This window comes from Halichoeres trimaculatus, unplaced genomic scaffold, assembly GCF_033239565.1.
Source record: "Halichoeres trimaculatus isolate MK-OKI-2021-1 unplaced genomic scaffold, fHalTri1.1 fHalTri1_scaffold_2, whole genome shotgun sequence".
Classification (NCBI taxonomy): domain Eukaryota; kingdom Metazoa; phylum Chordata; class Actinopteri; order Labriformes; family Labridae; genus Halichoeres; species Halichoeres trimaculatus.
This window is the reverse complement of record NW_027437180.1, coordinates 36,212,821-36,237,927: the sequence shown is the minus strand read 5'-3', so window position 1 is coordinate 36,237,927 and position 25,107 is coordinate 36,212,821. Positions and strand designations below refer to the sequence as shown.

At 40.2% G+C, this 25,107-nt stretch overlaps 2 protein-coding genes across 2 annotated transcripts in view; one reads left to right on the top strand and one right to left on the bottom strand.

The window, feature by feature from the left end:
• Positions 1-1,706: 1,706 nt before the first annotated feature.
• Positions 1,707-3,290, top strand: aanat1 (arylalkylamine N-acetyltransferase 1). The gene is made up of 3 exons (XM_074696797.1): positions 1,707-1,954; positions 2,293-2,447; positions 2,985-3,290. The coding sequence occupies exons 1-3, from the start codon at positions 1,807-1,809 to the stop codon at positions 3,288-3,290; spliced, it is 609 nt and encodes a 202-aa protein (XP_074552898.1). The 5' UTR covers positions 1,707-1,806.
• Positions 3,291-5,105: 1,815 nt separating this feature from the next.
• LOC141808532 (inactive rhomboid protein 2-like) overlaps positions 5,106-25,107 on the bottom strand; it is a 50,284-nt gene continuing 30,282 nt past the window's right edge. The window contains exons 15-19 of the mRNA XM_074695179.1: positions 24,566-24,660; positions 24,356-24,431; positions 24,178-24,278; positions 20,301-20,454; positions 5,106-9,183 (exon numbers count right to left, since the gene is read on the bottom strand). Of these exons, the coding sequence (XP_074551280.1) occupies positions 8,752-9,183; positions 20,301-20,454; positions 24,178-24,278; positions 24,356-24,431; positions 24,566-24,660 (858 nt within the window). The 3' untranslated portion in view covers positions 5,106-8,751. The remainder of the gene's footprint in view (positions 9,184-20,300; positions 20,455-24,177; positions 24,279-24,355; positions 24,432-24,565; positions 24,661-25,107) is intronic.

The following is a 25,107-nucleotide window of genomic DNA, read 5'->3' as shown; positions in this document are numbered from 1 at the left end:
TATTTATAAATTTTAACAAAGAGGTGTGTGATTATATTTCATATAAGGTAAGTAGGTATTTTCTTGCTTTTTTAGGTAATTTGGGATAGTGATAGCTTGCTTATATAATAAACCTTAACACTTGTGCATACATATAGCCTTCCTTTGTTTTTGTTTTTCTTGTTTTGTTTTTTTTTTCTTTTTTTTTTTTGCTTTGTTTGCCTTTGTTTTCTTTTTTCTGTTTTTATTTATTTATTTATTTATTTATTTATTTATTTATTTATTTTATTAATTTTAACAAAGATGAACTCCTGTAGTTCAGCAACAGTTAAAAAGCTGTGAAAACAGTAATATCAGAAGAGATGCTTGCAAAAAATCATTAATAAATATAAATTAAAAAAAAAAAAAAAAAGATGAAACCAAACCTGATGGCTAACTGACATATTTGCATGAATGCTATTTGTGCTGAAATGTAAATTAATATACACTGTCCTTTTAAATAAATTAAAAAATATTTCAAAGTTGTTGTTTTTTTTTACAAAAAAAAACAAAACAATCTGAATGATAAGGGTTATCTTAATCTCTTTGTTGTTTTGTTTGTTTCAAGGGAGTGTAGGCAGGCTTTTTCAGATTTTAGTTATACTTCATATAAATGATAAATATTTTTAACCAACAGGAAAAAGTCACGTTGGATCACTCTAATTGTTAATGTCAAGAGCAAAGATCAAATGTCATCTTTGTTTAATTTTTGCTCTGATATATTTTCACTTCTAGTTCATGTTTGTGACTTTTAGAGAGAATAATTTGATAAGTTACAGAAAAAAAGCTGCAGCTGATCAGCAAGTTATCATCCAGTAGGAGCTTTATTCCTGGAACCGCTCAGTTTAGAGTGTTGAAGGAAAGCTGTGATTTAAGCTCAGTGTTTATCAGGGAATGGGACTTATTTCCAGTCTTGTGACCTCTGAAGCAGTTCACCTGCTCCTGGTGTCAGTCTCTGTTAGTTAGACCACTTTGCTGTCTCTGAAATATTAATTATAAAAACAAATCAGTCAAGCTTTCAGTTTTGGTGCCTCTCATTTGGAGATGCTTTGATGCACAGCAGCTGTCCACAAATCAAAAATTCTTAAAGTTATTTAACACTAAAGAATTGATAAACTTACACCTACACATGCTGTAATCCTCTTACAGATCTGGAAAAATAACGTGTGGCAGAGACCGTGAACTCGACTTAGAGGACATTGGAAAATCTTGCTGTGAGGAATCACATGAAGAGTAAGAGTCTGTAAGATGGCCCACTTCAGTCAACACAACAACAATGAAGTGACACCTGTATTTATTCTTAGACCATCAGGAACCTTACAACGTTACTAAGTCTGTTTACACCCCCATGGTCCTTCCTGTAAGCCGCTGAGTGTTTGTTTACTGGAAGTTATCGCAGGAATTACTCATGGAAAAAGTTCCGTAATGTTTAGTGGGGGAACCTCGACACATGATCAAACAAATCCAAATCGGCTGAGGGTCCGAGCGTGGCATGACGAGGATAAATCTCATTATCCCCTCTGACCTCAAGTAAGTATGTTTATCGACGAATTTACTCACGAGGAGTGGAGGGTTTGGTCATCCAGCTCTCTCCAGGATTAGGACCAGCCTCCTCTGCGCGCCAAGAGGATAAATAGCGAGCGCGCGCCACGCTTAGCTCAGTTTTTACGCGCAGGTCGTGACGCATTGATCTAGAAAAGTACATACCCGAGTTACAGGAGAGCAGGGAGAAGTTTCAGCTCATTTTTTCCTCTTGATATTAAACTCCTAAAGGAATCGAACAGGAAGATGTCGGTGGTGAGTGCTGTTCCGTTCATGAGACCGCTTCACATGCGCTCTCCGGTGACGCAGGGCCGCCGGCACACGCTGCCGGCCAGCGAGTTCCGCTCCCTCAGCCCGGAGGATGCCATCAGTGTGTTTGAGATAGAGAGAGAAGGTACGCAGACTTGACTCGACTTTGCTGGATTGTTTATCAAACTTTTTCTGTCGTGATAGCTGAGAAAAAGTTGTTCTGGCACAATTACGCACACAGACATTTTTTAGTTTTATTGGCTTGGAATGGCAGCCTTATTTTTGATATACATGACATCCATTCATTTACTTAATATGAAATGAAATCCACATTTTTTTTGTCCAATAGCATATAAGAAATATTAATTCAGGTGTTTGTTACATTCTTTATCATCCAGTATGCCTTAGTTAATTCTGTGGAAGTTTGTTTTTGTGAGCAAGATTTTATAACACTGGTTCTCCTCCTCTTCCTCCTCCTCAAAGCCTTCATCTCAGTGTCCGGAGAGTGCCCCCTCCACCTGGACGAGGTGCGTCACTTCCTCACCCTGTGTCCTGAGCTGTCTCTTGGCTGGTTCGAGGAGGGACGGCTGGTGGCCTTCATCATCGGCTCTCTGTGGGACCAGGAGAGACTTACCATGGTAAGATGGGACACCTGGACCCTGAGTTACAGTTAGGAAGACAGATGGCCCTGAGAGTAGAAAGAGAGACTCAGATTTACTTCAAACTTTGGCTTTCTTGTTTTTGTTTTGTTTTGAATTCACACGACTTAAACGGTTGTTCCGTAAGCTGAGCGTGAGACAGAGTCAAAAGTTCACAGAAAGGAGTCTAATCTCTTGGTTTCCCAAAAAATGTGATAATGGCTTAACATTCTGGGTTGTTTGGTGTGCTGTGAACACACTGAGCCGTTCTTTCTGAGTGGATTTTGGCTGTGTTTATTCCTTTTCTGGTGAGGTCACTTCATTAAGGATTGGATTTGGAAATATTCAGATCATAAAAACATAGATGTCACTGCTGTCAAAGTGTGCTGAATAAAGGGGTTGAGGTATCCAAATCAGAAAGCCAGTACAAAGAAGAGATCTTGATTCTTCTAAGTGGGACATAAGCGCCAAAAAGACTCAGATAAATAACATCTCTGAGAGAACCAAACCTAACTGTGACTGTTCTTCATTCTCCAGGACGCCCTCACTCTCCACAAGCCCCACGGGACTACAGTCCACATCCACGTCCTGGCCGTCCACCGCACCTTCCGCCAGCAGGGCAAAGGCTCCATCCTGATGTGGCGTTACCTGCAGTACCTGCGTTGCCTGCCCTACGTCCGCCGTGCCGTCCTCATGTGCGAAGACTTCCTGGTCCCCTTCTACCAGAAGTCTGGCTTCAAGGTCCAGGGTCCCAGTGAGATCACGGTGGGGCCGCTCACCTTCATCGAGATGCTGTATCCAGTCAGGGGCCACGCCTTCATGAGGCGCAACAGTGGGTGTTGAGGACAGAAGGGACTAAATGTGACATGTGGGACAGGTTGAGGAGACGTCAGAGCAGACATGTGTGAGAGGAGACACCTGCACAGGGTGTGTGTGATCCTCACTATCACATGACAAACAGGGAGCTGTCATCCAGGTGGGCAAAAACTCAAAACATGGTGATCTGTAGTCCAGAGTTAGAAACACATGAAATCAGCAGAGTCCTAGAAGAAAAAACGCACCTTCTTCATCTTTTGAATAAAACTTCTGTTTGTGTTATTTATTGTCACATTCTTTAGAATCAAGTGACCTTTTTTTCTTTGCTCTTTTTTTTTTAAAACCTTTGTATGTAACAAATATGATATCGTTTGTGGCTCTTTATGAAGCCAAATGACTTTTTTTGTCTGCTCTAATGTCGACTGTGCATAGATTTTTATTGAAGCATCATTAAATGCAAAGGAAAAAATGTCAAAGGGAGGATTTTAAGGAAGCAAGAAGTAAGCTTTACTGTATTTACTGAGTCTGCGTTAAATTCAGATATTTACTTTCTATCATGATCTCTCCTTGATTGTCTCCTTTCTCACTGTAAGACAATCACCATCTCTGCCTCCAAAGTCTTAAATTTAAGACATAAATGTTTTTTTTACATTGTTTTGTTGATAATAAAATTGACAAAGATTTATTTTTAAGTATGTGTTTTGAGTTTTTTAATGTTGCATATGGTTTACTCACTGTATCATCTGTTTTTGGCTTGAAGTCTGGAACTGAAGTAATAACATTAAAAAATAATAACATACTGAAATGTGCTTCAAATATTTTAATGACACAAAATATCCATGTTGTTATGAGAATAGCTTTTATTTTGAAATGGCTGCTTTAACACATACATTTGTCACATATATAACTGAACCAAAACAGAACAGTACTTTTACCATGAACTGGATTTCTTCTAAAATTGCCCTTGTTTTTCCAATAAATAGAAAAAAAGTGAAATCATCTTGGTCCCAGTGCAAACAGCAAACAGTTTTGATGATGTGTGTGGTTGTATTTTATGTCAATCTCTCTAACATGCTGACATATCAAAGGTTTCATGAAGATACGGGACACATTACATGATCACTGGAGAAACAGTGTTAAAACTTTCAGCAGATAATTCAAAGTATAAAACCAAATCAGAGTGGACTCCTGTCCCGTCAAAAACACCTGATGATCAGTGAGTCAGCTCTCCAGACAAGTCCAACATAAGCTCATAACTCACTTAACTCCCATAATCCCCCACACAGCAGACATTAGTGGCTTTCTTAACAGCTGTGAGTCGACTTGACAGAAAACAACAACAATCCAGCTCAAGAAGGAGCCGACGCAGTAACTGTTTCACTTTCAGGTGTTTGGACCAAGCGGGAAAGTGGTTAAAAAGCCCTTTTGAAAACTGTATGAATGGGACACATTTGTTCTAAAACTCATCTGACTCGTAGTGTTAAGGTTTATGCATATAATAGATCTGCATAATCAGGTGCGTGCACAGTATTCTAAACGACCTGCGTCTTTATTTGTGTCAAAGTTGGCCGAAAGTTAGTAAGAGTCAGAATTTCAAATACAATTTCCCAAAACATGTCTTCATAACACAAAGTTACTCTGAACACTTCTTAAAGGTATACAAGTGCAATGTTGGGAACACAACAAATGATTTTGAAGTCCAGCTCTGCCAAGTTGCGTCTTGACAAGGTGCTCTCTCATCTGTCACCTCGCAAATTTTGTTTTATTTTGATAGTCACCGGGCATTTTTAGGCAAAAATTTATGTACGTCTCATTCTGCTTTTTTGTAAATTGATAGGTCACAGCTCCAGCACTCAGCAAATTTAGAAAGCCTGCATATCTGCTGTGACCTGCCGGAGCAGGGACGAAGCAGAGTGAGCTGGACCGGAGACACATCTGGTTTATTTTGGTCGTTAATGTTGCATCTGGTCCAAATGGCAGGGGTGGGAGGAAAAAAATAAAAAAAATTGATATATCGGGATTTTTTGTTTGACAATATCAAAATTGGGATTCTTTGTCAAAAAAACTTTTTTTTTTTCCAAAATCAAATTCTTCATTTCAGTCTTTGTTTATAAACTGGATTGGAAAAAAAAATTACCACTTTTCTCCAGTGGAAGGTGAAATTTTTCTCTCTGACTCACATGATGTGCATTTTATGGGAAAATCTGGCTCCTGATATAGTCTGTAGACATTATCATCATTTAACTTTTTCACACGGTCCGGTGCTAAAAAAGGAAACTACAAATTGCAAAAATCGTAAATATCGAGGAATCACAATTTAAATCGAATCGCCACCCCAAAAATCGTGATTAAATTGAATCGTGAGAAAGTATATCATCCCAGCCCTACCAAATGGGTTAACCCATTTATACCCATAAGGCCAGATGCCTCATATGTGTTTATCCCTTTACCACCAGATGCAACGTATGGTTCATTTCAGACGGTTTCATCCATCTTGTTGCTGTCCAAAAGCTGGTCGTAACAAGGAGTAAAATTTAACACAAACTTTCTATTCCCTCCATGAGTATTTCCGTGAATCTCAGCCCATTCCATCAGCCAGGTCTTGACAATGCTGACTCAAATGACCTACATGTCACATCAAGCCTCAAAGGTACGGATGTGTATAAAAGTTGCATCTGGTCTAACTAAGCACCAGCTAAAGTCTAGGGCAGGGTTCCCAAACTTTTAAGCCTGCCATCCAAAATATTGTGGACCACTGACCTCCTGCCATGGCAAAACACTAACAAGTCAATCTAAAACCTGACCAAATTTAACTGAATTGTAGAAAATCAGACTACTTATGTGTAGGGATGGGCACCGAATTAGGTACTTTTATAGGTACCATGTTTAGGTACCTAAATGCATCCTTGTGACTGTGAGGGAGTGGAAGAGTAGGTAATTTTCCATGTTGGACATGAACCCAGCATTGCAAGGTTAAATATTGTGAAATAGGCTTGGGCCGATAACAGATTTTGCTGGACGATGTACTGTCCCACAATTATTGACAATAAACCATACTGTTGAAAATATTATTTTAAGACCAAATTAACCATTGCTATAATATACCATAATAATGCAATTATGGATGGGTACCTTTCAAATTGGAAACGATAAGGTACCGATGTCCGGTACCTGGCATCGGGATCGGTACTCAAAAGTTCCAATTTTTGATACTTTTTTGTGTTTATGTGGTAAGAAGTATCAATTTGTTTAATAATAAAATATAAAAAAAAATTCAATTTAAAACATTTATTCTTCAGTATAAACCTTGTAATGCTGTGATCATGTTCAGTATGGAAAATCTCCCACTCCCTCACAGTCACAAGGATGCATTTAGGTACCTAAACATGGTACCTTTTGAATTTACATGAAGTGGTACCCGGTACTTTTGACAGAATTCGGTTGGTACCTAAAACAGTACCGAATTTGGTACCCATCCCCAAATGCAATACAGCCTTTCAAATGCAATAAACCTTTATTTCTCATGAGTATTTTTTACTAGTGTTACTGGGTCGGTGATTGTGTTTTAGGTGGGCATGCGAGTTTGGTGTGTTGCCTTTTTTTGTTGCTGCACACTGGCTCATCCGTGTTGATAGGCTCATCCTGCTCATTTTGTGTGAAGCAGAAATATTTATACTCTGGGGCTGTGCCGTTTCACTTTGAAATAATCTTTTTTACTCCTGATTTCTACTAAGTTAACCTGCGTTGCTCCTGACAAGCTCATGAGGCTCACTTGCTGCACTCTGTATGTTTGCGCTAGCCAGATGCTAGCAGCCCCAAGTCCCCCAGGACAGAAAGATTTTGGACGACTGAAAAGAGGTTTCACGGGCCCGCAAAATTATCGAGTATAATTAATTCATTTTACGATTAATTGATTTATTGACAATCGTCCCAGGCCTATTGTGAGATAAATATGTTAAATTGAAAAACTTTAACATTTTATTAACAAATTCATACTCATCACCACATAAACACTCAAAAGTACTGAAAACTGGTACCGTTGAGAACCAATTGCCAGGTACCAGGCATTGGTACTACTTATGTGCACATATTGATATGTTTTCTAGATTCATCTGCTGTCACTGATCTAGACACCTTCAGAGTCTTGTGGCAACTAAGGAATGTGGAAAACATTATCAAACATTTTCTGTTTGCATAGTTTTATAGAAAATTTAACTACATTTCTACATTAATGGATAAAATATGCAGAGTTAAATTTTTGAAGGCGTTTCAAGATGCCTCTTTCTGTGTTTCACAACCCTGACTGATTTGGGAACCACTGGTCTAGGCCTTTAAGAGTCCAGATGAGAGAGCAAAGTGTCAAACTCCAAGACTGAGCGTATTAGGAGAACATGCTGTCAGTCACAGTACATTAAAATTCCTCTTCTTTATTTATCACATAAGACTTTTAACGCTAAAACAAAGCCTTCTTACTTCTCAATATAAATGAGGCTCAAGTGAAACTCACGTTTGATTTTTTGACTCTGAGTAAAAAAACAGGACAGAGAATAATACTTGCTTTGTTCAGAGAAAAATGTGGTTAAAGATTTTGTTACTTGTGTGAATTAAGTTTTTATCCACAGAGTGGTTTAGGCACTGCTGTGTTATCTGCTAATGTGATATGTGAGAAGTAGAGCTGAAATGTAAAAGTGGGCAAAACTAAATACTGTGATAGTTGATCCAAATAAAAGCAACGTGTGATTAAAAGCAGCATGTGTGGTTGCTTTGGTAAATTAGGGTCAAATATGTGTTGGACACTGATCTCAAGCAAAATCATTGTGAGGCGTCTTCGTTGAATGATCAGTAAGGCAACGAGTGGCTGTAGATAGAAACGTTGCCTCAGTTTACCACAGAAGATTAAATATTCAGCTGCACAGCTGATAGTTTGAACACACAGGTGACGTTAATGCAACATTTCACTGGTCCAAAGAACGACGACATGCTGAGTGCATACATACAAAAAGAGCAAAGATATAAAACAGCTTGACGATGATTCACTGCACTTTGAGGAGCAGCAGAAATGAATGTTTGTAGTGTCCATGAACCACTTTGGCATCAGTTTTTTCCCCATTTCTGCTGTTTTTTCAGTTTGTGATTGTTTCTGTCCCTTTTTCTCTATTTGGCTTCTTTAAAAAGACTTGTCCTAAAGCTGAAGGCACCAGCTGTTCTGGCTCTGCAGGTCTCCTTCCTTTAGGTCCACCTGGCTCGACGCACCTCAGACTTCCTGAGTATCTTTTCCTGTCCTCTGATTCTGGGGATCTGCTAGCCCATTAGCAAATTAACAAACTAGCCGGTGCCAGATTTGACCAAGGAGGAAAAGGTTGAGACAAGTTTGCAGGACTCAGGCTGTGGAGCTGATTCCAATCACGTGAACTGCACCTCAGGTTCTTTGTGATTTCCACATTCTTGAAAGGCCACTTTGTTGACCTGGAAAAGCTGACCTCGAGATCTAGTGCACCACATCGTTGATGTCGTGGTCGATGTCGTACTTTTCACAGAATTTGTTTGTCAAAGGCAGGCAGGTGAGATGCTCCAGCCAGTGCCAGTTGATCGGGTAGATATAAAACCAAACGATGAGGGAGGAGAAGAGCCCGATGTAGGCCAACAAAGAGACACCAATAAGGACTCGTTTCCGGTACTTGTCAAACGTACCGAAGGTGACGTAGGGTAGGATGGCGAAGGAGAGCAGCATGCCGCTGAGGAAACCGAAGATGTGAGCGATGTTATCGATCCACGGCAGGAGACCGCACAGGAAGAGGAAGAGGACGATGCCCAGCAGTTTGAGGAAGGCCTTCCATGGTTTTTCCAACATCTGCCAGCCCTGGAAGAGCTCGACGAACAGGCAGGCAAGGAGTCCAAACTGAGACCCTGCAGGACCCACCTGGAGAGGGAAAAAGAGAAGGACAAGTAACACGCTGTTCATTAACTCAATTAAAAACACATAACCTGAAATCCAAGTGGTTCAACAAGAAGCTATCTGATCTCCAAATCGTGTTGACCCCCCGTGTATGAGCGAGCACCAGATACATTCGTAAGAAACATCAGCCCTGACGCGTGCAGAGATAAAAAGCAGACATCCTGCTTTCACTGGGCACAGAGCTTTAAAAGAAACCTTTATTGCGGTTGACAGCTTTAGTGTTTGTGTAGGTCCCATTCATCTAAAAGCATTCTGGGTCACCTCATCAGGGCCATAAAAGTAGGTTATGAAAAAAAAAGGAGTATAGTGCAATCAATTTCTGCATTATGTTGTAAAAGATCCACAACATAAAAATTGTTGCATATGTGAGTGAAAAAGTAAAGTAGTCATTTTCAAAGCCTGTAAAGCACAGGTGATGTTAAGAAGAATATCCTGAGAAGGAAAAAAACACTTCAGCCAGAGGAAAGAAACAGAGCTCAATATAAAAAACTTGCTGAATTTATTGCATCACTAACCAACTTTTCAGTGCAGTGACCTCACTGAGGTATGCCTAGTCGGATTTACTGCTAAGAGGTGGCCTTACCTGATCTGTAAGGCTCTGTTTTCAGTACTGAGGGAAGCTCCTGCTAATGCTACTCATATTGTTTTCACTCCAGACATCTGGACATCGAGTTTCAGTCCTGTCCAGTGGATCCACAGGATCTATGATTAGTTTTATAGTATTCACACAAAATACTTGAGAAAGAAGACATTCAATTGTAGACTGTAATACTGTCATGGGTGTCCACAGACAAAGACCTGGCTCCGGGTGCTCAAAAGTGGTGATTAGCAAGCACAAAGTCTTTGCTGGACAAGAGCTAATGGGGCGTTTTATTTGTACTCCGTACTGGGAAGTTGGGAGTGGGAATGACGTCAGCATTCCAGTCGCCAAGTCAGAAAATTTTCGGAGTATTTCCTTTCTCATTCAAAACAATACGGCACAGATGAATGGTACCTGGCAGTCAGTACTCAATGGTACTAATATTCGGTACTTTTGTGTGTATATGTGGTAATAAATATGAATTTGTTTAAGAATAAAACCACAAAGTTTTTTAATTTAACATATTTATTTCTCAATTTATAAACTTGCAATGCTGTGTTCATATCCAGCATGGAAAAATGCCTTCTCTTCCATTCCCTCACAGCCACAAGAATGCGTATAAAGGGATTATCAGTCTATGTCATCATAAAGATGTGCACGGATCTAAGCGGCAGAAACAGCGTTTAGCTCCATTCATTCAGATGAGCTACTGTTTTTCAAACACTAAATTCAACCTGTCATCAGCATCAAAATGTATGATTGTTCTGGGGTCAGTTTTTAGAAATGATACAATACAACAGAGGCAAAGTCTATCAAGTTTTGACCAGCACAGAGCAACCAGTCTTTTAGAGTTAATAGCAACCGTGCTAACTGGTGACTCTCAGTGACAGTATCAGTGATTAACTGCCGAGAGTCACCAGTTAACAGGGTCACACTTTACACTGAAACACCAGCGACATCTGCGGTTAAATAATTAAATCTGGACGTAGTTTTCTGGTTCTTTTATTATGAACCGGGTCTTAGACTCAGCAGTCAGTGTGCTATTTTTTTGTCTGGCAGGGTTTCTGGTTTATTGACACATGTTTACGTCCAGGTCTGTCACAGTCTGCTAAGTGTCCACAGATAAAACAGTCATGGACATCAAGTGACAGTTGTGTGTTTGAATTGCTCTCTGGGTACACGCCGGATTTCTCCTCTAAAAACGTCTGTCCACCTCGTATCTGTCCACTTGCTGATCTCTTCTTCTGTATTTCACAAACGTGGGATCTGTTTACCTTCCGCCAAAGTGAAGAAATTCAGTTTAAAAATCTGTTTTTTGGTGGTTAGCTCCTTCACCTCAGTTGACAAACCATTATACTCTGCAGTGCTTCTGCCCCCAAGTTACTTGCGCATCCAGCGCTGTTGATAAACAAATAATCCCTCTATAGGTGTCTAAACATGGTACCATTTGATTTTACGTGAACCAGTACTCAGAATTTGGTAGGTACCTACACAAACATCTAATTCAGTACCCATCCCTACTCAGGGGTGTTTCAGTTCAGCGTTCCCACTCGTATTTTATTAAACAGTCTAAACTGCTGATTGTTGGAGTCTGTGGAGGCCAGAGCTATCCTGTATGCTGTGGTGAGCTGGGGCAGCAGGCTGAGGGAAGCTGATACCAACAGACTGATTCAAAGCAAAGCCGGTGACGTGACTCTGAGGTGTCTCAGAGGTGTCAGAGAGGAGGATGCTGGCTGAGTTGCATGTTATCTTGAATGGACAATGTGTCCCAATCACTCCATGACGTAGTGGTGAGCCACAGGAGTGCTTTCAGTGAGAGTCTGATTCCACCCAGGTGCACCTCTGAGCCCAACTGGAAATCATCCCTGCCTGTGGCCATCAGACTGTACAACTCCTCACTCTGAGTGTCTGACCTCATCATTTTATTTAAGAGACTAAAAATCTTTGTCACTTGTCGCTCATTTTGTATGTCACATTTCTCATCTGCTCTGTATTACACACAGAAAAGATCCGCTCCATTCATAGAAACACACACACACACACACACACACACACACACACACACACACACACACACACACACACACACACACACACACACACACACACACACACACACACACACACACACACACACAGAAAGAGAAAGGTGAGCACACTCAGTGGAGCAGACAGTAGGAAACGTAATGTAAAAAAAAAACTCTTCCTGTTTGTAAACCAACTTTGTCTCCCACCCCCATGTGTCCACAGCTGACGCCACCTCACCCTGGAGCGGCTGTGTATGCAGTGACGTACTGACACAACAGGCCACACAGCGAGAGTCCCTTGTGATTTCCACTTCTGCAACTCCCACCTAGCAGGCCTCCCTTCGTAAACATTTAAACCTCTGCGGATGGTCCAGAATGCAGCAGCAGGTCTGGTCTTTAACCAGCCCCAAACAGCACATGTCACCCTGCACATGTTGGCTGTTAATCTCTGTTCACTGGCTCCAAGTGGCACCTACAATCAAATTCAAAGTTCTTCTTCTTCAGGCTTACAAAACACTGACAAAAATGGCTCCTGCCGTAATAATGAAAAAAAAAAATTTGTAAATTCTAATAAAACATAAATAAATTAAAAAAATAATAATTCAAACCTCTCAAAAATGCCAAGTCTTCCAATGACATTAACCACCACTGTATGTTACACTTAAGCAAAACTGCAAGAAATGAAGCTGATATGGAAGTGCTGAAACTGCAGTTCACAGAGTGTCCACTAGGGGCTGGCTCCAAAAGTACTGCAACCTACATACACACCAATTCAAAAGCCTATGGCTTCACACAGCCTATAGTCCACTACTGCAAAGCAGCAGGATTTTAGGCTGTATTCAGACCAGAAAAGTCCTTCGGTCTACTTGTTTGGTCCGGACCAAAAGCGGACTTAATTTTTTTCGTTTGGTGCGGTTCGTATTCAGATTGTATTTTTTGCCAGAGGACTATATTCTGTAAACACATCCACGTGTGTGACAGCACTGACAAAGGCGGCACACAGAATACAGACCCGGAAATAGAGGTAAACATGTGTGTTTGTGCTCTTATTAGAGCTGCAAAATCATTTTCAGTTTCAAGAGCAGCTCCTTCAAAGAAGGCTTAACAACAAGGTTTCAAATTTTGGAACAGCGAAGACGAATGCGCGCAGCAAGGAGACGCTATGCTCTGTGTGTCCTGACCCACAACATGCTAGCAACAGCGTGGCTAAACAGAAGACGGAGGATCGGGTATGAACCAAAGACGGTTAGGTTACGGTGGCTTTATAGGCCCAAAAGGCTCATGTATCCTGTAGTTAGTTTGGATGGACCTTGGTTTTGTATTCAGACCTGCACCGGAGAACCACGAATCACACCAGAGTTCGTTTGGAAGCGGACCGAGACAACCTCAAAAAGTGGGTCTTGGTCTGGTTGTTTGGTCCGCACCAGGGTTTGTTTGTGTCTATCCACATCTGCATGAAAAGTCTGCACCAGCGTGGGAAACGAACCCTGGTCTGTTTAAAGTGGACCAAACAGTCCAGGTCTGAATACGCCTTAAATGTCCAACTGGAGTAAATCAACTCATCTGAAATCAAATGTGATGTCAAAGTTTGTTAAAAAAAGTGTTTTGTAGTTTTTAAAGTATGAAAAGATGATGGAAAACTTTTAGATTTAACATTTAAATAATTCAAATGCTCTGTCTCTTTGTCTGGCTGACTGGATGTGTTGACATCTGCGTTTAATTGACTTCAGGTCAAATGGCGGGCAGCCAAAGTGCTGCTGTTACACCACAGAGAACCAGAGTTCATGTTAACAAACTTACCTTCAAGCTTACGTGTCATTTGTATAACTAACCTGCGAGTAAATACAGCTTCTGACTGGAACAAAGTCACATTTGTAGATTTGGTGACATGTCTGTTTACATTATCATCATAGTCTGACTCATTCGTGGTGATACCTCTTTAAAAAAATGAATGTTTTTTTACCAGCGCAGGCACTGAACAAGACAACAAAGACAAAAACTACCTTTTGTTTGAAAGTTCACCTTTACCTTGGTTACTAAACCTTGGCTTAATGTTACCCAGACAGTCTTGTAGGTCACAATCAGTTCAGTTGACTTATTTAGACAATGACAAGAAACTAATCCTTTCAAGATTATGCTCTAATTGTTAATCAGTGAAGAACAATGGCCTAACAATGTCTACCTCTGTTTACAGATATTATGTTTTCTGGATGTAATTCTTTGAAAGTATTTGAGGGGTGGTGTGAGGATGTCTGTCTTGATGGCTTGATGCTAAATACCAAACATAATGGAGATAAATACCCCATAACTGAAGAAATGAAGGTTCAGTTTGAGCGCAGCATCTTCAGTTTCAGATTTTGCTCAGTGGAGGAACAATATGGGCGCCGGGTCAGGTAGTAGAGATCATCAGATTACCGTGACGTCAGCTCTGAGTTTGGAGGCTTGGCCTGGTCAGAGGCAGATGGCTAATCTGAGAAGACATTAAACTCTCACAACTGAGAAGGAGCGTGGCACAGCACTCCACCCACACACACGCCGCAGACACGTAGGCCGACACGTTCCTGACACGCGGCGTGGTCACTCACGATTGGCTGGGATGGTAACAGAGAAATAAAGGTACTGAAATACCTTCAAGAGGTATTTTAAGTATAGCGGGCACTCTAGTATCCCTGTGTAGACACCGAGCAGAGCCAGCTCACATGTTTACAGCCAGTGTACTCCCAGACAGTCTGCCCGTCCTCCTCACCCTTACTCCTGCTGGCAAACAGATACAATCTTCAGTTACACTTCCAGGAGACCATCTCAAGAGCTCTTCCTGTTAAAGCACAGGTTTAACGAAACAAAACAAACACCACCAGTCACATGGCTGGCTTTCCACTGGACCTGATGCCTTCACTTTTCTTACACCGGAGCGCAGGGACACACATCATCAACCTATCAGAGTCATCTGGTGTTTCTTCATACTGTGTTCAAGCCAGCTCAGGGCATCCCACTTCCCAAAAGGGCAGTTTCACTGAGCTCTACCAAGACTGCATTACCGTCTGTAGCATAATTACTGTGATTGGCTAAAGCTGCGGGTCAGTCCTCAGTCTGTTGCTGCTGGATCTGTCAGCTGTATTTGACACAGTGAACCACCAAATCCTCCTCACCACACTCTCTGAGCTTGGTATCTCAGGATGTTTGACCTGAGGTCTTTCGAAGAAGGGAGGTGTTCCCCAAGGGTCAGTGCTGGGTAGGCCTGTCACAATAACAAATTTTGCTAGACGATAATGTTCCAAAATATTATTGCCGATAAACGATATTATTGTCAATATCATTTTGATTTTTTTTTCCATTTTTTCATTGATGTAGTTATGATAAATGGGATAATAAAGTGGGTACACCATTTCAAAAGCAAGAAACTTTAATTTCTTAAGAGTATTTAACTGTAATTAAAAGGTCAGGATCTTTTAAATAAAATAAATTAAACAAAAAATATAATACATTAAACAAACAAGAAAGAGAAATAAAATGCAATAAAAATGAAATGGACTCTCTTTTAGAAAAAATACATGTCAATGAAAATAATTAATACTAATCAAAAACAATAAAACATAGACCCTGTCTCTAAAGAAAAAACGAAACTCCCCTCAAAAAAACAACAATAAAAACTATAGCCTAAATAAAAGGAAGTTTATACAGTTCCTGAATTGTTTGTGACATGTACTTTTTCCACGTCAATCAGTACTGTCTGTCAAACATTTTTAACATTTCTGGCTTTCAGCCGTATTGAAGGGCTGCATTTATTTGGCAATGTAGCTGTCTTTGACGCCAACCATTTGGCGCTTTTATTTCTATTTACTTTGCAGACCAAAAGCCTCAGTAAGAGCGGATTGTCAAAGAACAAGGCTCCGCTGCACTTCCCTCTTCTTCTTCTTCTTCGTCGCCACTATTTTCAAACAAATGTGACATCTCAGCTCGTTGGTGTTCATGAGCTCACACTCTGTTCATTCTGATAAAAAACAAAATATTCCCACACTGGGACTGTGGCAGGCGGCTTAAGAACCGTATCTTTCGTGCTATCACTCATATTAGCGTGTGTTTCCTCCTTACCCCTCAGGAAGCTCGATTCAGCTCTCTCTGTGTGTAAGTGGGAGCAGCCCTGTCACAAAAGATGCCAAAGATTGCATTTTTGACAGATCCTCACTCCGCTATAAGTCGGCTAAATCCGCTACAGAACCTATGCACCCCGACGTTAGGAAAGATAGACGTAGTGAGCCATCTTCTCATTCAGCCTCTTTGGTCAAAAGAGAGGAGGAAAACAAACATGAATGCATGTGTCAGTTTATCGAGGCTGGCTAACTTACCGAGGACGTTTTTATTTATCATTCGGTTAATTGATTAATTGATTATCGTGACAGGCCTAGTGCTGGGTCATCTTCTTTTTGCATCATACACTAATCATCCACTCCTGTGCAGTAGAGTTTTAGCAGAAACTTTAATTGCTTTCCCACATCTCAGTCTCTGCTTCAGGTCAGAGTAATCATGATTCCAGCCGCAGCTGTTAAGTCACAAACGTTCAGGCCACAGGGTCTCCTCACCTCAACAGTTAAAGGATTATCCACTTAAAGCACCTCCATAAGTGGCTTGACCGCCGTGTGTTGTGCCTTGCATGTGCTTCCTCTAGTTATTCTGGGTGTGTGAAAACCTGTGAGCTGGTCAGCGCCAAGAAGAGCTGCATGGTGGGATTTCTGGTCAAGGTGCGTCATTCCCAGAGCCACCTCATGTCACACCACGCAAATATTAGATAGGAGCATTTGGAGTCGGCTTATGAAGAGATAACAGATGCTCGGGTGTAACGTAAAATGTAACAATTATTATGCTGTGTGGCCTGGTCACTCTTGTGTTACCTGGAGTCGGGCAATCTCTCTCATTTCATCCCTCATATGAAAACATAACTCTTATTCAGGTGTGCAATGACAAACCACTTGGTGTATATCAACGTGCAGTGAGAAGAGGAATCCTCAGTCTGTTTTAGTTTTTCAACAATTGTCTGTTTATTGGGGGGAAAAAGTAATCTCATTTATTGTGTACCAGAGCAGTGGCCTTTGTCAACCTGCTCACAATGGCATTAGGCTAATCTCTTGAAGGGGAAAGTGTGCTCTACAGAGACACACTGACAAGAACAGACGTGCCGTAAAAGTAGGTAATCCAGACTGTTATTTTCACACTCTGAGCTCAACATGTTCTGTTGTTTTTTTTACTTTTGTAATAGTGAAACTGAGCTATTAGATCACATTTGTAGTACTTATAAAGCATTGTTGGTAGTTCTGTTGTTTCAGCAGCTTTTTGAGATAATCAAATTCATTTTGTCTTATATTTTGGGATCTGAATACGGTTTCTGTTTTGTTTCAATGAGCAGAAAAGGTGATGACTGGTCAAAGCTTCTGATAACCAACCACAGACTTACCTCAGACAGAATTTAGCTGCAGTTAACCAAGCAACCTCTCAGACACATCTAACCTTGTGGGCTGAGAGGCTGGATTTAACTTTCCACCAGCACATCCGGCAGGAAGTGACTGAGTGGATTAAGTTTGGAGACAATGTCCAGAATAAAACAAGACAACAAATGAAGTTCCACCTCGCAGGTGTGAGGACAGGTATGAGTCAGTTCATTTGTTGGTCATGGACACCAAACTGGTTTTGTCTTCAGTGATATTTTTACTACTTTTGCTCCTGTGTTTGTCTGGAGATCCTACATGTAACCATGGCTGCATTGTTTACACGTGAGATCAGCTGTTAGCAGCCTGTAGCATATCAATGCTAACTGGTGCAAGGCCGGATGTTTCCCCACGAGGTGAGGAGAAGGAGGTGAGGACGACGTGCTGGTTCTCAGGTGTGAGCTAAGAAGTAAAGACATCAACCTGTCCTTCATTACATCGTTATTGGGAACGTAAGATCTATCTCCAATAAGATGGACGAGCTAGCTGTGCTTACCCAGCAATAGAGGGAATACCAGAAGGCAGAGTAGCATCATGCTATTCACAGACATGGCTAACGGAGCTAACATCAGACGCCAACGCCACATTGGAAGAGCTTCACCTACTGTGAGCAGACAGGATCCAGGAGACAGAGACTGAACAGACTGCTGAGGAAGCTCAGTCCTGGACCCTGTGGAGGTGGAGGCTGGCTGAACTGGACAATGATGGACAAGATGTCATCATCTATTTTCTTATGGACCTTTTTGCACTTTCTATACACTTTCTTACTTTTTTTCCCCCTTGTATTGCTGCTGTGACTCCAAACTTTCCCCTCAAGGATAAATAAAGTATATTCCATTTTATTCTATTCTATTCTATTCTGTTCTATTCTATATGTCTCTCAAAAGAAGAAAATCCCTGCAAAAAGTTGAGCTCTTACTGTTTCCTCAAGTTATAATTGTTTGTCTACATCTTAATTCCAACCTGAAATGTTGCTCCAGGCTTGTGCAGTTTCTTGCATGATAAGCCGAGCAGCAGTGACACTACAGTCTTGGTAGCTCCAGGAACTCGCTTTTCTTTGAGAACCCATGAGGCGTTTCCTGTTTTCTCTCTGGACTTCTCTGGATGTGGGCAATCACGTCTGATCTAGTAATCCCCAATGTAAGAAAACCCTCCTTCATTAAATGAGCTGGGATAATCTGAGCTGAGCCGCTATTTGTGAAAAACAGAAAAACAATCCTTAAATTACAATGAATCTGTGGTAACTGTTTACGTGCTGGTCCATTGTGGTGATTTAATCTTAAACTGCAGCTAAATGAGCCAAAAAGATTGTCTCAGTTAATGTTTGATAATTAAATTAAAGCTAAGAAAAAACACGTAAAAAATGAAAATTCATTATGTTTCATACCTGATGCTACAGGTTGTTCATTTAATCAAGTAGAGTAAAATAATTTGAGAGATTTGGAATCCATTTTTCTTATCTGTTTTACAGCTTAACAATCCAGACTTTGACCACTCTCAGAGATCAGTGCGACACGTGAATATCTGAGGGGTTTAAGTAAATCGGTTGGTGTTTGGCTGAGAGAAGTTGTTGCTCATTCTTCTTTGTGAGAATGTCACGGGATATTTTCATGATCTTTACACATTTCAGTTGCAGATAACATTTTACAAAACATTACAGGGAAAAGTCATGAATATTAGATTTAAAGATAGATAACACTGCAGCTTTTTGCAGTTTGCTCTTGTTTTGCATCTGGCTAAAAAGACAAGCTGTGAGCATCTTCACAGGGTTTAAGTCGTTTTCACTCAACTGCACTGAGCTCAGATTGAGCCACGTGCAAATGATGGGCTGACCAGATAAATGTCTTTTCAACCAGGTTGGTCTCACTGAGAGTAAAAACCTCTTTTTCAAGGGAGAACTGGCCAAGACAGGTCGCAGATAAACACAAAGTAACAGACAGGAACCACAAATGAGACCAAGCACAGCCAAAAAGACACTAGATAATGGATTAAAATTACGTTCTAGGGATCACTCATTCAAACAACCGAGCTCAAACACTGACATCTTACAGAACTGCCTTCATGCCTTTCATTTTAGATCTAAAAACATTTAAGGACACCTGCTCCTTGAGCTTTAAGTCGTTCTGTAACTGTTTCCAAGCTGAGGGTGCAGAGCACCCAAAGGCCCTTTTCCCAATTTCTGTCCAAGCATTTTGGACAGAAAGCGTAATGATGTCCCGATAACTCAGAGAGTACTGTGCGATATGTTTTTGCATGATAAAAACACATAAATAGTGAGGAAGCAGGCCAAGAACTGCCTTATGGATAAAAAGATACCAACGTGTGAGCCTCCAGGTCGCCAAAGCAAGCCATCCAACCTGAGGGTACAACTCACAATAGTTGGTCAGAGGTTTACAGTTTGTTATGAACCTCAAGGAGGCATGGTAGGCAGTATCAACCGTATGGAGACACTGTGCAGGAGCATGCTTGTACAAAAGACCTCCATAATCAAAACAGGTAAAAAGGTTGCAGCAATTAGGGTGCATTCACACCTGAATTGTTTGGAGCAGTTGTTCAGAAAGAGTGCACAGCCCCCCGGCTCGTTTGGGTATATGTGAACACAGTAATCGCTTTTGGATGCGAGACAAAACAAGCGAGTCAAGACCACCAAAAATAGGTGGTCTCTGCTCACTTTCATTCGAGCCCTGTCGCCCCAGCAACCGGCACAACTGACTCATAACTGTGGCTCACACTGTAGCAATGGGGGCAGTAATGAGCTCAGTTGACAACTGTACAGTCAAAACGGTAGAAGAAGAAGAAGTAGAAGAATCAACAACAGCAGCAGAAGAAGAGAAGACTGATGAACTGAAGGAAATGAGTTGTGGGCTTTTTTCTGAACAAGTTGATTTGTGGCAGATGTACCAAAGTAATAATGTAATTAATGTGTTATACAGTCTACAGGTGCATCCCACTCTGGAATATGTTGTGCAGCGTGTAGTGACGTGGAGCACCCACCTCAGCTCTGTAGGGCAGGAACAGGGCAGAGGCCAGGTTTCCAGTGATGCCGCTGAGGATGAAAATAATGGAGATGCGGACCCAACCGGCCAGCTTCTCAAGGTCCCTTAATATGGTCATCTGGAAGACCACCGACACCAGGCAGTGCATGAGCCTACAAACACAGGAACACAAAAAACTGTTAAACCAGCTGGTGTTATTTCACTTTCATAGTTTCAGTTGAAGACATCTAAAGACAATTAGTCCAAAAAGTACTTTCAGTCAATGTGTTTTCTCTCTTTTGACTCATAATAATAATAAATAAAAAAACATTGTCACACTGGTATCACATCAGTTGATCAATGTGGATTTCTTTACTCGGCTTTCCTAGTCTGTTTACACATTTTAAGTCCTCCTCAGGGATTTCCCATGTGCCTGGTATTAGCACTGTTAGAGCTTTCATGAGTGAACAGCTCATGTGTTTGATTGGGTTTGAAACCCCGGAGATGAAGACTGAACTAAACCACACTGGAGAATCATTCAGCAAAAAACGATAAAATGACTCAGTGTTACAGGTGAGTAAAATACTAATTGATCGATTTATTTCAATATCTTCCCTCTCAATTCAATATTACTAATTTATTTATACTGGAAAACCCTCTCTATCCTCTGCACTCAGAGTTCCAGTTTCTCTTGTCTGAGAGAAGCTACACTTTTATCTGCTAGGCCAAATCAAACAGATACCTTAAATCATTCGTCCCAGTGACCTTTGGTTTTTCAAACAAGTTGTAGGCGAGCCTGATTGAAATGACACACCAGTGACGCACCAATGCCCTGATTCTGTATTTATTCATCTATATTGTGCCAACCTTGTTTTAACACTTTTTCACTGAGTTTGAGTTGAAAATCAAATTGTCCTTAGGGGATATTAAAGATTTTCAATCAATTAATCAAGTGATTCCCCTCCTAGCCAGAGGGGGCGCTGTGTATGTGTGTGTGTGTTATTCCCTTTGTATAGACGGAGGCGGCACTAAACCAAACAGCAAACAGCAGCAACTTTTGAGACCATCTTGAAAACGAGATGTGGTATCTCAAGGGGCTATCCATAATAAAGCAAATAAATTTTGTCCGACGTTTGAGTTATTGTATTGCTCAAAAATGTGAAGTGACTTACCACCTATATTCATATGGACATAAAAATAAATATAAAAATGGCAACAAAAACTCTAATTATTTGTGTATTTCTACTTATTACTGAATCAACATTAAAGAATTTCAATGAATATCGAATTAAATCGATATCAAATCAAACTGCCGCCTAAATGTTACCAGCAGTTGGAGGGAAATTTGGCAAAGCCTGCCCCAACATGTTCCAGCCAGAAAAGCATGTTCACAGGGAGCTTCATCGCTAATTGTGAAGTGTGATGACTCATAGTTTGGCCATAGTTCATCACCGTAGCCTTGACCCAAATATGAATTGGGGGAAAGTTTAAAGGTACATGTTACAAACAGTCAGATGGAAATTTGGCAAAACCTGCCCCAATGTGTCCCAGCCAGATAAGCATGTTTACAGGGAGTTTCATCGCTAATTGTGTCACTATAGTGATGAATTATGGGCAAACAGGAAATAATGACGTAACTGAGGGGCTATAAAGAGTAGGAGAAAGTTTGATCTAACTCTGTCCGTCGTTTACAGCTGTGCTGAAACAGCTTGGCAGATTGTTGGGTGACTGGGTGTGGGATGACGGAAGCAAACCACCACCCTGTATTTTGGGAGTGTTCAGAGATTAAAATTTACTGGAAGTCAATCAGAGAGAGCATGGAGAAAGTTTTGAAGACTAAGTTGGATTTTTGTCTTTAAGTGATGTATCTGGGACAGATACCACCTCAAATTCAGGGTTTACCTAAAGCTTATACCAGGGTATATGCTAAAACCTTGTTGTTAATTTCAATACCTTCTTAACATTTTTTAAAAAACCTTTCAAAAAGTTTAAAGACTTTATCGCAACTTTGAGTTGTTGGCAACCCATCTTTAACAGTTGTAGTTTACATTTTTACAGAATTTATGTAAGCTGAGAAGAACTAAAGCTTGAAAGAATAAATAAAACTTAAGACAGGTTTATCAACACTCCCACAACAAGTAACAAGACTTATTTGAGGCTAAAAAAAAAAAAAAAGTATTTCATCATTATATAAATTAAGGACATGGGCCTGAGATTGTATAATTTGCAAATGTTGTATTTAATTTCTTGAGTTAAGTTGATGTTATATTTAATTTCTCTTTTTAAAACTGGTAGTGATGTTAATTTATAGTCAGTGTAACTAGAGTCTTTATGTATTTATTTTATTTTATTCTTTTTAAATTTTGTATTTTTCTACTGACTCTGAGTAAGTAAAGTAATTCTATTCTATTTTATAACTTTATTAGCCGAATGTTTAATGTCCCATCAGGGGACAGTTGCAAGGAGGAAAATAATATTCATAGATATTTTTGGAGTCAAAGCTTGAATACCTATACAATTAAATACCTCATAAAATCACAACCAAGACTTTTTAATACTTTTTAAGGGCTTTAATTTTCCCAAAATTGATTCATCAACTTTTGATACTTTTTAAGACCCCGTGGACACCCTGTATATGAATAGAGTCATGTTGGTGGCAAAAAAGGTGTCACAAAAAAGTGGGTGTGTCAGAGACCACCCTCATCAACAGACCCTTTGAAGGTAATGAATGATATATTTGTTCTGGAAAAAAAATACTTTTACACAGAGATTGAAGAGTGATGTGTTTGAGGACTACTGGAGAAGTTGGATTGAGTTTATCACCGCTTAAACCACTGAGAGAAGAAAAACTCAGAAGTAGATAAACTGAAACTTCTTTGGTTGTCTGCTGCACATGAGTATCCTCCCCTTTTTCTGTTTCATGTTTCATGTTTCTGTGTTTTACATCACTTTGTTTTAAGTTGAATTGTTGCACAACAAATATGGATGTCCAGAATGCTTTAAACTCTAAATAAAAAAACAAGAATTGCTGCAAAACGGTGTACTCATGGTGGATTAGCTCTTAAAGCCTGACTCTTCAAAATAGCCCGAAAAATTTTATTTTTGAGAATTGAGAGGTTTATTGTTTATTGGCCCTTTTAACAAAATCAACAAAAATATTGTCATATCATTTTGTTAATGGGATATTTTTGTTGTACCTAACATTTAGCAGTTTTGGCATCTTTTTTAGTAGACTCAATCAAATATGCTTTCTTTTAATGCAGAAAAATAATCATTAAAAAAAAAACAATTCAGATTTTATTCTTACCACAACTTCTTTGAAATTAGCTATAATTTTCCTGAATAAAACTGTGTTTGAGATCTGTAAAATATATCTTCAGCTGCCTGTGGTGGTATGATAATCCTAAGGAGGGTAGTAAACTTTTTTTCACAATTTTTTAATTGTCTTTAAGGAAATTTTGTTTCATTTTGATGAGATAGATGTCTTTGAAACATATGTATAAAAAAAATATAATACCTTTGGCATTAAAGGGTTAAGATAAGATAAGACTCTTTATCTTGTCTTGATGTTGGGTGTTTCCTAATAAAATGTTATCAACATTACTGGGTCATGTTTTTGGGAAGAGTCATGAGATAATGTTTGTTATGATTTGGTGTTATATAAATAAAGATTGACTGATTGAATGTTGCATGCTGCATTCTGAATGAATCCTGTACAAAGGCTGCAAACTAATTTTGTCTTTTCGTTCATATCCCTGTGCTTGTTTCTGGGAAATCCACAACAGTGTCACTGTATAACAGAGTTTTATACAGGATGAAATCTGCTACACAACACAAAACTATCAAAACCAAATGCTTTCTCCTGGGAAGTTTAAAAACCGTGTGTGCCATCATACCCTGCATGGAGGAAGAGCGAGAGCCACAGACGGTAGAACTGATCAGGCACGTCAGGGTTGAGGAAGGGCAGCAAGCCGCACACATCGTCCAGACAGTGAACCTGTGTAAGAGTTGCATAAATTTTCAGTAATATACTAAAACACTGACGGACACATGAAGATCACATGCGCACACTACCTGTGAGCAGAGCGTGGCTTCCTCGTGGAAGTAGCCATGCATGAAAGAACAGTACTCTCTTGTTGTGATCTCACATCTAAAGAAGAGACAAGCAAAGTGCATTTCATATTTTCTCCACTTGACCTACCAGAGATGGCGTTTAAGCTCAGTCTGATTGATAAGTGGGACAGTGGGTCAGTGTGGTAACAGCAGGACTCGGCTGATTCTCACCTGCCTTTAGTTCCTATACAGCAAGGCCGGCCTTTGATGTTACAGTCCATGTGTCTGTAGCCGGTGTGGTTCCACTTCTTGGGAAATGTACAAACCTGGAAAAAGAGGAGAGGCAATCGGGTCATAACTAAAAATGATCCAATACACCAGGGGCAGTGTGTTCCTGAGGTTTAGCTTATCGAGCAATAGCTGCATGGAGCATTGGTGCACGCATCACTTTGGCAAAGTCACGTGACCAATAAAGCTGCTGTTTTGCCTGTCAATGAGGCGCTAACTGTGTTTATAAGGAGTGCATCTGTCAACACGACGAGTCTCTGCCAAAACAATCACAGATCTTTTGAAGCACATTTCTTTCCTTCAAGCTTTTGTGATACAGAGCCCCCCAAAAAAGGAAGGTTTCTACCATGTGGGACCATTTTGATCTTATATCGTCAAAAAAGGTGTTTGTTTTTATGTCTTTGTGTCATCCCGTTCCTCTTGGTTTCCTATTGATTGCCTGAATACCAAGGCATTTCAAAAACATATTTGTTTTTTGAATAAAA

Bases quoted from the DNA above. Each gene is read 5' to 3' on its own strand.
- aanat1 (XM_074696797.1), top strand. From the start codon at position 1,807: ATGTCGGTGGTGAGTGCTGTTCCGTTCATGAGACCGCTTCACATGCGC. The intron at 1,955-2,292 runs GTACGCAGACTT...TCCTCCTCAAAG, and splicing joins GTTTGAGATAGAGAGAGAAG to CCTTCATCTCAGTGTCCGGA. The intron at 2,448-2,984 runs GTAAGATGGGAC...TTCATTCTCCAG, and splicing joins ACCAGGAGAGACTTACCATG to GACGCCCTCACTCTCCACAA.